Source organism: Mus caroli, unplaced genomic scaffold (assembly GCF_978045245.1).
Source record: "Mus caroli unplaced genomic scaffold, Mus_caroli_1 scaffold_2, whole genome shotgun sequence".
Lineage (NCBI taxonomy): Eukaryota > Metazoa > Chordata > Mammalia > Rodentia > Muridae > Mus > Mus caroli.
In genome coordinates, this window is record NW_028227257.1 from 94,303,206 (window position 1) to 94,316,813 (window position 13,608).

Sequence of the window (13,608 nt, forward strand, 5' to 3'; positions counted from 1 at the left end):
TTTAAAATGCAGATTTTAAATTATCCAAAAGTAAATAATAGTTAATATTGATAGAACCAAATAACCTTTAAAATGTTATAATTCTGGTAATTTTATCATGCTAAGCACTTTCGTATCTACACAACTCAATATGTTAGGAATCTAGATTCTTTCTCCTAATACTACAGTAGCTTTTTCTGGGATTTCCACTTTCAGCTCAATGTTTCATTTAGACACTACTGTCTGCGTTTTTGTAGACTGTTAGGCTGAATGTCTGCTAGATACACTTGATGTTATTAGAAATCATAATTTAAGATGTGACAGACTGTATGTATATATGCAGGTATATAACTGTGGGAACATATCCAGGCTGAAAGCTATAAGCTTGAGACTTAAGCTTTGGGCCTTAGATTGTACATGGCACAGTGTTAACAGTGACAAGATCATTTCTAAGAGGAAGTGAATTAAGATACAGTTTTAAGATAGAGATTGCTTACTGAAGTGTTGTTGACAATCTGTCTTATTAGAGATGTAAATAAATAAAATGTCCAATGTAATAGCCAAAATGAATTCAAGGCTACTCAGTACCTTCCCCCTCGAAGAGGACTTTCCAGACTGTACTAGTAGGCCAAGTGCAGAGCCAGATAAGGAAGCTGGCTGACTAAACAAGCGTAAAAACATAGTTTTAGTGGTCAAAATGCTTAAGCTTGCAGCTACCAAAATAATATTAGCTGTTCTTAGATACGTAACCATAACAAGATTAGCAATTATCCTGCCACCCAGCCCACATTGAATTCTGAAAAAGACCACAAACATCCCTGAGCTTGTCACTAGAACTCCCATGAAGTTGATAGCTGTGACGTTAATAGCTAATCCATGAGTTCAAAATGTACTATTACTTTGCTGACCAAATCATAAAAACCCACCATGGGGGCTGGCAAAGTGAGTCACTATACCAAAGGGTTACTTAGTCACTATACAAACCAACCAATGCCTGAAACAGTTTCTTGCTACACCAATGAGAACCCCGTTGTTCAAATCTGCCCTTTCCAGAGGTATAAAAGTGTGTTCTTTCTTTGTTCTTGGTCTCTCCTCTGGCCTGCTTGCTGAGAGGGGAGTCCCCAACATGTTGGATCAATAAAAATCCTCATGCGTTTTGCAGTGATGTCAGCAGGCTCTGTGATCTTTGTGAGTAAGGGTCTTTTGATGAATTCCAACACCAGTTAAAAAAAATATGATCTCATGATACCTTTGCCTTTGGTGGCCAGTAATTTTCTCTTTAGCTTTTCCAAATGGCAGTTAGACCCAGGAGAGCCAGTGACCTTGGAGACTACTGTGCAAAGAATACTAGGAATTAACACTGACTAAGAAACATCCCAGTAGCATATATACACTATCTTCACTCACTAACTTAGAAAAGACACTTGTAGAGGATTGCAGCATTTACACTAAGATTTTTTCAGTAATCAGGTAAGAAGAGAAATTCTGCTGAGGGTTAGCAATAGAAGTCGTCTTCAAGCTTTCCATTAATTTTTCTACTAAGAAGTCCAACTGTTCTGAAATTACACAATGCTGATGTCTACAAACATAATATGTCAATAATCCTATGCATAAAGTAAGTATTCGCTCAACTGTTCCTTGGTTCTTAAAAATAGTAGAGAAAAAATGATTAATAAAATAAGCAGATCTTGTGCAAGAAAGGATATTTGTTTGACTAAGAATTCTTTGTATTGTAGGAGGAAAACTGAATGAATTAAAATAAAGTATAAATCAAATACAGACTTGTGGATGGAGGCAACACACAAAAATGAGAACAATCTTTTTAAGATGTGAAATTCAGAAACCATATGTCATTTGAAGAGATTTCATCCAAGTGTTTTGAAACTTTTCCTTTTACTATGAATACTCAGGAAAGAAAATGTCTTATCTTGGTAATCTTCTAAAGGAAAGTTGCCTGTGTTAGTAAAGCCCCGATTGTTTCCTTCACAGCATCTAAGGAGAGGTTTGTGACAGACATCTGGAAATGGTAGTGCAGTCTCTACATTCTCCTATCAAAAAGTGGATCAGTATTCATTTTGTCTGATTTTTCTCTTCCATTTGACACCTGAAAGGCGAATCTGAGTTATTAACACTTTTCTAAATACCAGGTGAGTTCACAAGATTAATTCTAACACCATTCTTTCAAAATGGGCTTTGGTCTACCAATTACAAATTAGATAGTTGATAGAGAAAATTTATGGTAGCATAGATGTATGGATAGATGAATGGATAGATACATAGACAGACAGAAACATAGTTACATAGATGGTAAATAGATGATGGGTAGATGATAGAGAGCTATAACTACATATAGACATATATCATATACATGAATGTACACACATATATCTACATAACACCGTATATATATATATATATATATATATATATATGTGTGTGTGTGTGTGTGTGTGTGTGTGTGTGTGTGTGTGTGTGTGTGCATGTACGAAAATAGTAGTAAATGTATATGATTGGTATCTAGGTTTTCAATAACACATAGAGTAAAAATATAGTATTAAGTTTAGGTTAAAACGAAGGAAGGTAAATTAAAATAATAAATTTTCAGACTACACACACAAAACTATTAGAAAATTTCTGTCTACAAAAGACTATTGCGGCTCAGAGGGTAGTACTCTTTCTGTTTCTAAGACTGTTTGCTAAGCAAATAATCAACCATTAAACAAAACCAAACAGCCCAATAGGTTTCTCTCTGTTTCTAATATTTGAAATTAATTGCTTGCTTTAGAAAATTAGAATCCACTGGGGGAGTGAAAATTTTATTTTCTTGCTAGGCTACTGTATTGACATCAACTCAGAAACCATAACACATAAGAGCTGTATTTGATTACAATGCCTTTGCCTCACTAATAATTTGTGTTAATCTTATCTTATTTCATTTTGCTTTGCAGCTGTTAAGACTTGATGAAATGGCTGGAAGTAATGCCACTGGTGTGACAGAATTCATTCTCTTGGGGTTTGCAGTCCAGAGAGAGGTAGAAATCATTCTCTTTCTGCTCATTCTAGTGGTCTACAGTCTGACTTTAGTGGGAAATGTAGGGATGATTTCACTAATCAGGATGGATTCTAGACTTCACACTCCCATGTACTTTTTCCTCAGTAATCTGGCCTTTGTAGACCTTTGTTATTCCTCTTCAGTAGCCCCCAAGTTCCTGGAGACTCTCCTCAGTAACAGAAGGTCTATATCTTTCTATGCCTGTGCAACCCAACTCGGTTTTTTTCTGAACTTTTTGATTTCAGAGATGTTTCTCCTTGCAGTAATGGCTTATGACCGCTACGTGGCCATTTGTAATCCTCTTCTGTACATGGTGGTCATGTCCCAGAAGGTATGTCTACGACTTGTAATGGGCCCTTATTTTTACAGCTTTGCTGTTGCTTTGCTCCACACAGTAGTTACTTTCAAACTGATTTACTGTGGCCCCAATATAATCAATCACTTTTATTGTGATGATGTCCCTTTGATGGCTCTTGCCTGCTCAGACACCAGCCTCAAGGAGATTTTAATATTCATTTTTGCTGGATTCAACATGATCAGTTCTTTGACCACTGTCCTGATTTCTTACTTATACATTGTGGCTGCTATCTTAAGAATCCAGTCCACGGAAGGAAGGTGCAAAGCCTTTTCAACATGTGCTTCCCATCTGACAGCTGTGACTATATTCTATGGGACACTCATTTTCATGTATTTGCAGCCAAAATCAAGCCACTCTCTCGACACAGACAAAATGGCCTCAGTATTCTACACGATTGTCATTCCCATGCTCAATCCTATGATCTATAGCTTAAGGAACAAGGAGGTAAAGAATGCTCTCAGGACAGCTCTTAAAAAATGCTACTTGTTACCTCTAATGCACCTCAAGAAAGGAATTTCCTGACTTTAAATCTTTGAAATAAATTCATTTTTATCATACTTCTGAAGAGAAAAGTGCTTTCATTCACATGCTACATGCTAGCATTCTCTAGCAAGACAAGCACAATGAAAGATAGGTAAAAAATAGATCAGATCATAGATAGATAGATAGATAGATAGATAGATAGATAGATAGATAGATAGAGATAGGTAGGTAGATAGAGGTAGGTAGATAGATGGATAGATAGATAGAGTATAAATATATTTGCATCTAGGAGATGATTTAGTGAATAAAATACTCCATACAAGCCTGATTTTATCACCTTGAGTTCCAGTATTTCTGTGGTAAGATGGGAGTCTGAGATAGAAAAATCCCAGAAGCTCATTGGCCAACTAACATGTCATAAGTGATGACTAACAGTCAGAAATCTTGTCTCAAACATGGTGGAAGGTAACAGACTGCACCTGTATCTTTGACCTCCACATAAATGTCATGGAACAGGCTTACCTTTGCTCACACATGAACACAAACATAAACGCACACACACATACAGGCACCCCTCTCCATATACTAGAGAGAGAGAGGTCAGATTTTTTTCAAAAGACACTATATTAAGATATTATTTACTGCATATGTAGCTCTGGTGTCATTAATTTTCAGCACCTATACAGCTGAAAGAATATATTTTTTGGTTTTCTATTTTCCTGTTTATTATATTTAAAAGATAATGGATGAAGCAAAAATGTGATCTTCCAGGAAACTCTTCTAAAATTTGCTTATTTTGCTTTATGCAAATGAGTGGCTTGCTTGTGGGTATGTAAGAGCATCATGTGCATGTGTAGTATGCTTCCTGCTAGAAGAATAATGGTGACATATTCCCAGACCAATTATTTGGTACAGAATCTCTAACCCAGCCCCTATGTAAAAGAAGTAAGTGCTCTTAACTACTGAGGTGTCTCTTCAAACCCTTGGATATCTTATGATCCTATGTAACCCCTTGCTTGTCTATAGCAGATATGCTTATCATTTCTTTTAACTATACCTCTAACAACCACAATAGTGTTTAATTTCTGAAATTACTTGATGTAGCAATTAATTTTATGTGCCAAGTGGACTATGCAATATCTACATAGCTGGCAATACTTTATTTCTAAGTGTGTCCATGAAGATACTTCAAGAATTGGTTAGCATTTATAATCAGCAAAGTAACCCTTATTAACGTGTGCAAGCATAACATGACCTATTGAAGACAAAACTAGAATAAATAATATAGTAAATGTTTGGTTTTCTCTTGATTCTTTAAACTGAGGCAACAGTTTTTCTTCCCTCTTACATATCAGTGTAAAAGTCACTTTTATGTTTCTGATATAATTGTCATTTCTAAGGCACACTGTTCAATAAGCTCACCCTTTCTTGTTTTCTCTGAACTCTTGCTGGCTGGTTCTACTCAAGTATTCTAGCTGAAATTCATGTCCAAGCTGACTGATTCAAACTGGTTTCTCTCAGCTTCTCACTGAATTGTTCTGCCTGGCCAAAAACTAATTTACCAATCTGTTCTAATCTTCTAACTCCTTCTCATTCTCTGTTTCATTCTGTCTTTACCTGTGTTGATCTTGTTCTTTCTGTAACCTGCCTGATGCCAGGAGCCTTCCTGGCTAGAGACAGTAGAGACAGGGGGCAGAGTAGGATGATTTGTGTACACAAATATCCGATAGAAGTAATTATCTGACTAAACATCCATCACCTGTCACAGCTCCACAGGTTCAAACTATAGCTAAGTTAAAAACCATAACTAAGTTATTAGTGAAGTTTTGCATAGATAAACCCAGTCAATATTTTATCTTCTGTCCTAACACCTATAATAAATAATTAGTTCTCTTTTTATGACATTTGGTTAATTGTTTTACAATCTCTAGGAATGTGATCTGAGTAGTATAAAGTCTGGTTACTATCTAGAAGCAATTAACTAGTGACACATGGGAGACTGGCAGAGTTCTCATTGTAGATTTGACTATCAGAAAAGGATCTCATAATAGTCCCACTATAAAAGAGATTATCTTTTTTTGTTTTTTTGTTTGGTTGGCTTTTAAATTTAATTTTAATTGTAATTCATTTTTTATACTCCATATTCCATTTTCGCTCCTCCCCACCCATCCTCCAACTTCACCACATCCCACATCTCCTTCCCACCCAACCCCTTCTCCATGTGGATGCCCACACTTCCCACCCTACATAACTTCTAAACTTCCCAGGTCCTCCAGTCTCTTGAGGGTTAGGTGCTTCATCTCTGAATGAACACAGACCTCAAAGTCCTCTACTTTACATGTGTTGGGATTCTCATATCATCTGGTGTATCCTGTCTGTTTGGTGGTCCAGTGTTTGAAAGATCTCGGGGGTCAAGAATAATTAAGATTACTGACCCTCCTAAAGAATCTCTCTTCTCCTCAGCTTCTTTCAACCTTCCCTAATTCAACAACAGGGGTCAGCTGCTTCTGTCCATTGGTTGGGTGCAAATAACTGCATCTGACTCTTTCAGCTGCTTGTTGGGTCTTTTGGAGGGCAGACATGGTAGGTTCCTTTTTGTGAGCACTCCATAGCCGCAGTAATAGTGTCAGACCTTGGGATCTCCCCTTGAGCTGGATCCCACTTTGGATCTGTCACTGGACCTTCTTTTCCTTAGGATCCTTTCCATTTTCATCCCTGTAATTTTTCAGACAGCAATAATTATGGGTTACAGATGTGACTGTGGGGTGGCAACCCCATCCCTCACTTGATGTCCTGTCTTCCTGCTGGAGGTAGGCTCTATAAGTTCTCCCTCCCTACTGTTGAGCATTTCATCAAAGGTCCCTCCCTATGAGTCTTGGGAATCTCTCACCTCCCAGATCTTTGGTGCATTCTGAGGGGACTCAACCTCCTATTTCCTGAGGTTTCCTGTTTACATTCTTTCTGCTGGCCCTCATGGCTTCAGTCCTTTTCCCCCACCCAATACCAGATCAGGTTCCCCTCTATACCCCACTGTCTTCCCCACCCTGTCCACTTTCCCTCCCAACTCTATCCCTCCTTCCCTCCCTCCCTCCCTACTTGTGATTGCTTTCTTCTCTCTCCCAAATGGGACTGAGGCATCCTCATTTGGGAACTTAAGCTTGTTGAGCATTTTGAATTCTGTGGACGGTATCTTGTATATTCTATATGATTTTTTTTCTTTTTTCTTTTTCTTTTTGGCTAATATCCACTTATTACTGAATACGTGCCATGTATGTCTTTTTGAGTCTGAGTTACATCAATCAGGATGATAATTTCTAGTTCTATCCATTTGCCTGCAAATCTCAGGAAGTCCTCATTCTTAATACCTGAGTAGTATCTATATATCTAAATCTATATCTATATCTATATCTATATCTATATCTCTATCTCTATCTCTATCTCTATCTCTATCTCTATATCTATATCTATATATATATATATATATATATATAGAGAGAGAGAGAGAGAGAGAGAGAGAGAGAGAAATTATAGTCTAACATGGTCTAACATTTAGGTTTATCATTTTAGAAAATACTAACGTGGAACCAATTAACATATCTCTTGACAAGTTATCATTTTCATTTTGTAAATCTGTTTCTGGAGGCTGTATTTTTTTCTGTTAACTATCTCAAGCAAAATTGAAGATAATGAATCAATTACTTAAGTGAAATAGTGATTTCAAAATGTCTTTTGAAATATTGAAAAATGAAGATATTAGAATAGAATAAATGTGTAGTAAAATATCTTAAAACCAAGTGGCCAATATTGTGGTTGTCAATAGTCTAAGAGTTGAACTGTGTTTGGGAGTATTTGAGGAAAACTGACTCAAAAACTTTTTAAACACATAATACGGTAGCTAATAACTGTGAGAATATAGTATTTCATTCCTTCTAGACTCAACAATGTCCACTGGTAAGGGATAACTGTACAATCTCCATTTTTAAATTGTACTTTTAATCAGTTTAGAAACTAGTAGGTCTTCACAGTCTTATTCATATAAGGTTAGTTTAGTATAACTCACCATTTGCATACTCCCTATCTCCCTGCCTCCATTCTACACAAACCTTTAAACACAGTTTAAATAATAACCTCATGCTTTAATATCTCAAATATTCTACAATCGCCCCCAAATATATTTAAGTTGTGTCTTGAGAGAGCATGTTTACATGTATTTTTTCATATGCATTTCATTTTGATTAACACCTCCTTCATTTTGCATCTTGAATTACATGATCCATGCCTGCCACACAGCTTTTCTGCTCCCAAATGTCCCCTTTCTATTTTCACTTTACCTTTCTTGCATTATACAGGTCTCTAAATGAGGTCTCTTTTTAGTTTCTTAGTTTCCACATGTGCCATGTCCTTATATAAAACTCAAAAAAAAAATAGGAGATTGAAAACTAGGGTCTACACATGAAAAAAATTGCTGCATTTGTCTTACTCTTAAGTAGGCATTCATCTTTGAAAACTGTATGGTCTTAATTTATTTCACACTATTTTAAAATAGATGTCATATTTAAATTTAAATTTTAGAGATTCATGACTTGACATTTTATCACATGGAGCCATGTTTTGGGGGATTTTAAAATTTAAAAAGCCTTTTGAATATTAAAATTTAAATCATGTCATTTATTCCTGTGTTGTATAAAATATTAAATTTCTTTCCAAACTTTAAATATTTATATTAGGGCCCAGGCTTCTTGCAAACATAAAGCCAACACTGGGCCAGTTTTAGCCCATTATCACTAATGAGCCAAACCCCAATCTGAGTAAACAATGTTAGAAAATTTCTCTGCCAATATATTTTTTATTTTCTGAGTCATTATTATTATTTTATTACAATTTAAAAAAATTAAACACAGTTAAGTTTAGTTTAATATTTTGATATATGCCTGAATTTTATATTCATTAAAGCAGCATAATTAGCATACTGTCATCTAAACATTTGCCCATTTTCCGAGTTGAAAAATTCAAAATAGTCTTCGATATATTTCATAGCATAAATATTATTAAATATAGTCATTTTACTATATAGTGCAAAGCTAGGAATTATTTATGCCTTCTGAGTACTTTGAATATTTTGAAAAACTTTCTTTTTTCTCTTTTTCTCTATAAATCAGAGAAACCATTACATATTTTTGGCAGAAAATTTATTCAGTAAGAACTTATGACAACCACAGAGAGGGTTTTCCAAATGAGTCATGGAGCAACTATAGGACCCAAAAATCTCGTAGATGATCACTTACTCGAAGGAAATAAGATCAATAAGCTGAATTAGTTCAGTTCTCTTCAGAGTAGCAAAGTGTAAGAAACATGTAAACTAGTGTTCTTCAGTGGATGAATAGATCATAAAGCCATATATGAATCAATGAAATATTATTCATCCAACAAACTATGAACGTCTATCATTTTCCTAATAAAATCGATATGGAAGTCTCAATATTGGGTGAAAGACATAACTACTACAATACTTGTATAAAAAGATGTGGAAAAACTAGGCACAAACTTGTATATGGAAGAACAGAGGATTTGGGGGAGAGGAAATGTAGGAGATGAGGATGGGCATAGTGGAGGGAAGGAAAGTTGTGGTCAGGGTGTACCATATGAGAGAAAAATGAAGAAAAGGAAAGGAAAAACTATATTTATGTTACCTGAACTCACTTACTGGATAAAGAGAATGAGGTAAAATAATTAACTATATATTAATTTTCAAATGTTCAAACTAATGGAGAAAAAAGCATAAAGAAGGAATGATATATTTAGGCTCACAGTCTCAGAGGTCTTAGTGCATGATTCTTAGGACATAGTGCTGACAGCCTGTAGTAAGGAAGAACATCATGGTATTTCTGGTACAATAGAAGCAAGCAGACTGAGAATGAACTGGAATCAAAAGCTCCTCTTCAAAGGCATAACCCAGTGACCTACTTCTTTCATCCAGGCCCATATCCTAAGTTTTCCTCACTCGTACCAATGCCAACAGTTGATCGCAAAGTCTTCTGCATGTGCTTTTATGGCAATTATGATTCAAACCATAACACAGCTATTTGATACTATACCTAGATTTATTTTTATATATGACTCAGAAAACTTCATTAATCACTATCTTAAATATTAAGCATCCATTCATGGTAATCATTAATGCAGTGGTGAGGTATTTCAACAGGATTTTCTTAACATACTAATCTGACCACAGTAGAGCTTTACTAGTTCAAGTAACTGATAATACAGAAAAGATAAAAGACATAACACAAGCTTAAAAATTATAGTCATTATAAGGGACCTTCATGGTGTCCTAATTCTTATAACCCATTCACCTTTAAATATGAAGATATAGTAAGATAGGTGTTAGAGTATGGGTACTATATTATCCTAAACATATGCTTTTATATCTTGATTTAACATAACCATTTCAGTGACCACAATTCTCTTTATTCTATGACCATTTCAAAATGTATATAATAAATTGTAAGGACTTTCAATCCCATTATGATCTCTCATATTTCTCCTACTGATACTTTTCATCTTCCAACAACTTTTTTACTTTCATTTCATGTGTGGTTGTGCACACATGAATGTGTGTGTGTGTGTGTATTCACCTTCTTAGTTTCTTTAACTTTAATTGTATGTGAACAGGTAGGAAATTATTTATTGGAACAATCAATAGAATCAGAGGGGACATCATTGGAGAACACAATGGCCTTTTCTTCAGCAACCAGTTACTATCAGTAGTCCCTTGGGGAATGGAGGCACATATTTAAGAATAGGTATTTTATCAGCAAACTGAAAAATGAACCAATATAAAACATAAACAGTATTATCTACGGAAAATTTATATTGAGTGAGAAATCTTAGGTTATGCTAAGATACTTCATATTCTCAATGCAGTAACATTGCTAAAATTTCATTTGTATATAAACATTTTATAATATCATTTGCATATAAGATATTCAAATTTCTATACTCTGAAAATAAATTAGTTCTGTTATTCCTACTGAAACTATAGATTTTATAGTGAAGACAAATATGGATATCAAAAGGATTAAGTCATAATATTTAACTCTTCTAGGGGACTTACACTTTAATAGTTGTTAATCCAAATTAATTTGCAAATACCTCCAATAACTGAATAATATTGGTTTTCATAATATAGTTGGGTATTTAAGAAAACACATGCTTAATAAAGAACAATCATGCTGTAAAGCATCACTGTGGATAACTGTATCTTTTGAGTTTGTATAAGGGTTCTATGTAGAAAGACTTTCAAGCTGAGAATTCTATGCTTGTTCAACACATTTGGATAAACATGCTTCTAAAATATGTTTTGATTTCATTTCCTCAAGTTTGCCTTGGCAACTATCTTGGAGACTGCTTCTTTCACATCTTTGTTCCTGAGACTGTAGATCATGGGGTTCAGCATAGGAATCACACTGGTATAAAAGACAGCCACCATCTTTCCCTGCTCCACAGACTCCTCCGTTGGCCTTCTGAGATACATGAATATGAGGGTTCCATAAAACATGGAAACAGCTGTTAAGTGGGATCCACAGGTGGAGAATGCCTTTCTCCTGCCATCAGCCGAGTGCATGCGTAACACAGCTACTACAATGAGCACATATGAAATGAGAACCACTGACAAGGAATATGTGAAGTTAATGCCAGCAATGACAATCATTGTGTACTCTTTGATATGCACTCCTCCACAGGCAATCTTGATGAGAGGAGGATCAGCACAATAGAAGTGGTTGATTTTAACGTTTCCACAGAAATACAAACCATATGTCCACAGAGTGCAAATCAGACTCACAGAGAATCCATAGACATAAGGCACAGAAATGAGGCGGATACAGACAACCCTGGACATCTTGCTGCTGTAGAGCAAAGGGTTGCAGATGGCCATGTAGCGATCGAAGGCCATCACTGCCAGAATAAAAACCTCCACGAGCACCAGAGCAATGAAAAAGTAGCACTGTATCAAGCATCCAACATAAGAAATAGTTTTTGTTTCTGATAATAAGTTTTCCAGCATTTTGGGGGTAACATTTGAGGAGAACAACACATCCACAAAGGACAAATGACTTAGAAAAAAATACATAGGACTCTGAAGCTGCAGGCTGATGCTGATCAAAATTATCATACCAATGTTGCCCAATAGAGTGACCATGTAAACAACCAAGAACACCACAAAAAAGAGAACCCGGAGTTCCTGACGCCTTGTCAATCCAACAAGAAGGAATTCGGTTACATCTGTAAAATTTGGCATTGCCTTAATATTATGTCTTTGTTTTCTGCAAAGAAAAATGTATTTAAGTACATTTTTTCATTCTTAAAGCATTTTGATTTAAAATTTTCTTATGCTTACTAGATACTTTATGAGACAATATATTTTTATATGTTTAGTAATGAGTTAAATACGCGATATGTAAAATGGTTTGTTTGATCATGCCACAAAATTATGTCTAAAGTTTCAAATGTGATACAGGGTAGCCTATTAAACATTTTAGTTAGTGTATTATTATTGAATTTAAAATGTTTTAAATTGTTAGAATAGTGAAACTTGCAGAAACTTACATATCAAGTTTTCCATAGTCATCCTTTGTTGAATGAAGATTTTCTATTTAGTGTGGCTTATCTGAAATACTCAGTCATACAATGAAAATTGACATGTAATCACTCAAACTGTGATGAAATTCTGTTAATTCAGTACTTGAGGGGAGTTTGCAAAGAAGTTTGAACTTATATTCACATGAAAATCTCTTACAAGAGGAAGGAGGGGACACTATGGTTAGTATTTTATTGTATGATCAATGGATAAATAAAGAATTGATTATTGCCCTTCCGGTCTGACCAGCACCAGGGTAACTAGGGCTCAGAGTCAGCTGACACCCGCCAGCTACCCAGGACACCCGCCACAGGATCTTAAGACTTCTGATGAGTGGAACACAGAGTCTGCTCCAATCCAATCACACAGGACTGCATTAGTTAGGGAAGCAGAAAACGCGGCCTATGTAGGGGCACAAGCCCCTTCTGGTCTGACCAGCACCATGATAGCTAGGGCCCAGAGTCGGCTCACACCCGCCAGCTACTCACAACACCAGCCACGGGATCTTAAGACTTCAGGTGAACTAGCCACCCTCCTGGCCAGAGGACAGGTCTCCACCCAGCCCGAGAGCCCTTTGCCTCAGGATCAACAGGAGCCATCTTGGTTCCGGGACTCCGCTGAACTTAGTCTGCACAGGTGAGAGTGTGCACCACAGAAGCTGACAGCTTCTGGGACAGGTGGGAGCCACAGAGCCTCTGAGGCAGTGCCCTTTTTGGGCCCCAAACATCTGGCCACCTTTCAGGCCAGAGAACAGGTGACCACCCGGCCCATGAGCCCTTTGCCTCAGGATCTGCAGTAGCCATCTTGGTTGAGGACTCTACCGAACTTAGGAACTTAGTCTGCACAGGTGAGAGTGTGCACCACAGAACCTGACAGCTTGTGGGACAGGCAGGAGCCACAGAGCCTTTGAGGCAGTGCCCTTTTCCAGCCCTAGACATCCGGCCACCCTCCAGGCCAGAAGACAGGTGTCCACCCAGCCCAGGTGCCCTTTGCCTCAGGATCAGCGGAAGCCATCTTGGTTCCGGGACTCCACTGAACTTAGTCTGCACAGGTGAGAGTGTGCACCGCAGAAGCTGACAGTTTCTGGGACAGGCAGGA

At 36.6% G+C, this 13,608-nt stretch overlaps 2 protein-coding genes across 2 annotated transcripts; one reads left to right on the top strand and one right to left on the bottom strand.

Annotated features, from left to right (window-relative positions):
- Nucleotides 1-2,942: 2,942 nt before the first annotated feature.
- Nucleotides 2,943-3,911, top strand: LOC110289508 (olfactory receptor 8U3-like). Its single transcript, XM_021155739.2, has one exon. It carries the CDS (start codon nucleotides 2,946-2,948, stop codon nucleotides 3,909-3,911), a length of 966 nt encoding a protein of 321 aa, XP_021011398.1. The 5' UTR covers nucleotides 2,943-2,945.
- Nucleotides 3,912-11,238: 7,327 nt separating this feature from the next.
- Nucleotides 11,239-12,171, bottom strand: LOC110289931 (olfactory receptor 5M9-like). Its single transcript, XM_021156341.2, has one exon. It carries the CDS (start codon nucleotides 12,169-12,171, stop codon nucleotides 11,239-11,241), a length of 933 nt encoding a protein of 310 aa, XP_021012000.2.
- Between the last annotated feature and the right edge of the window lie 1,437 nt (nucleotides 12,172-13,608).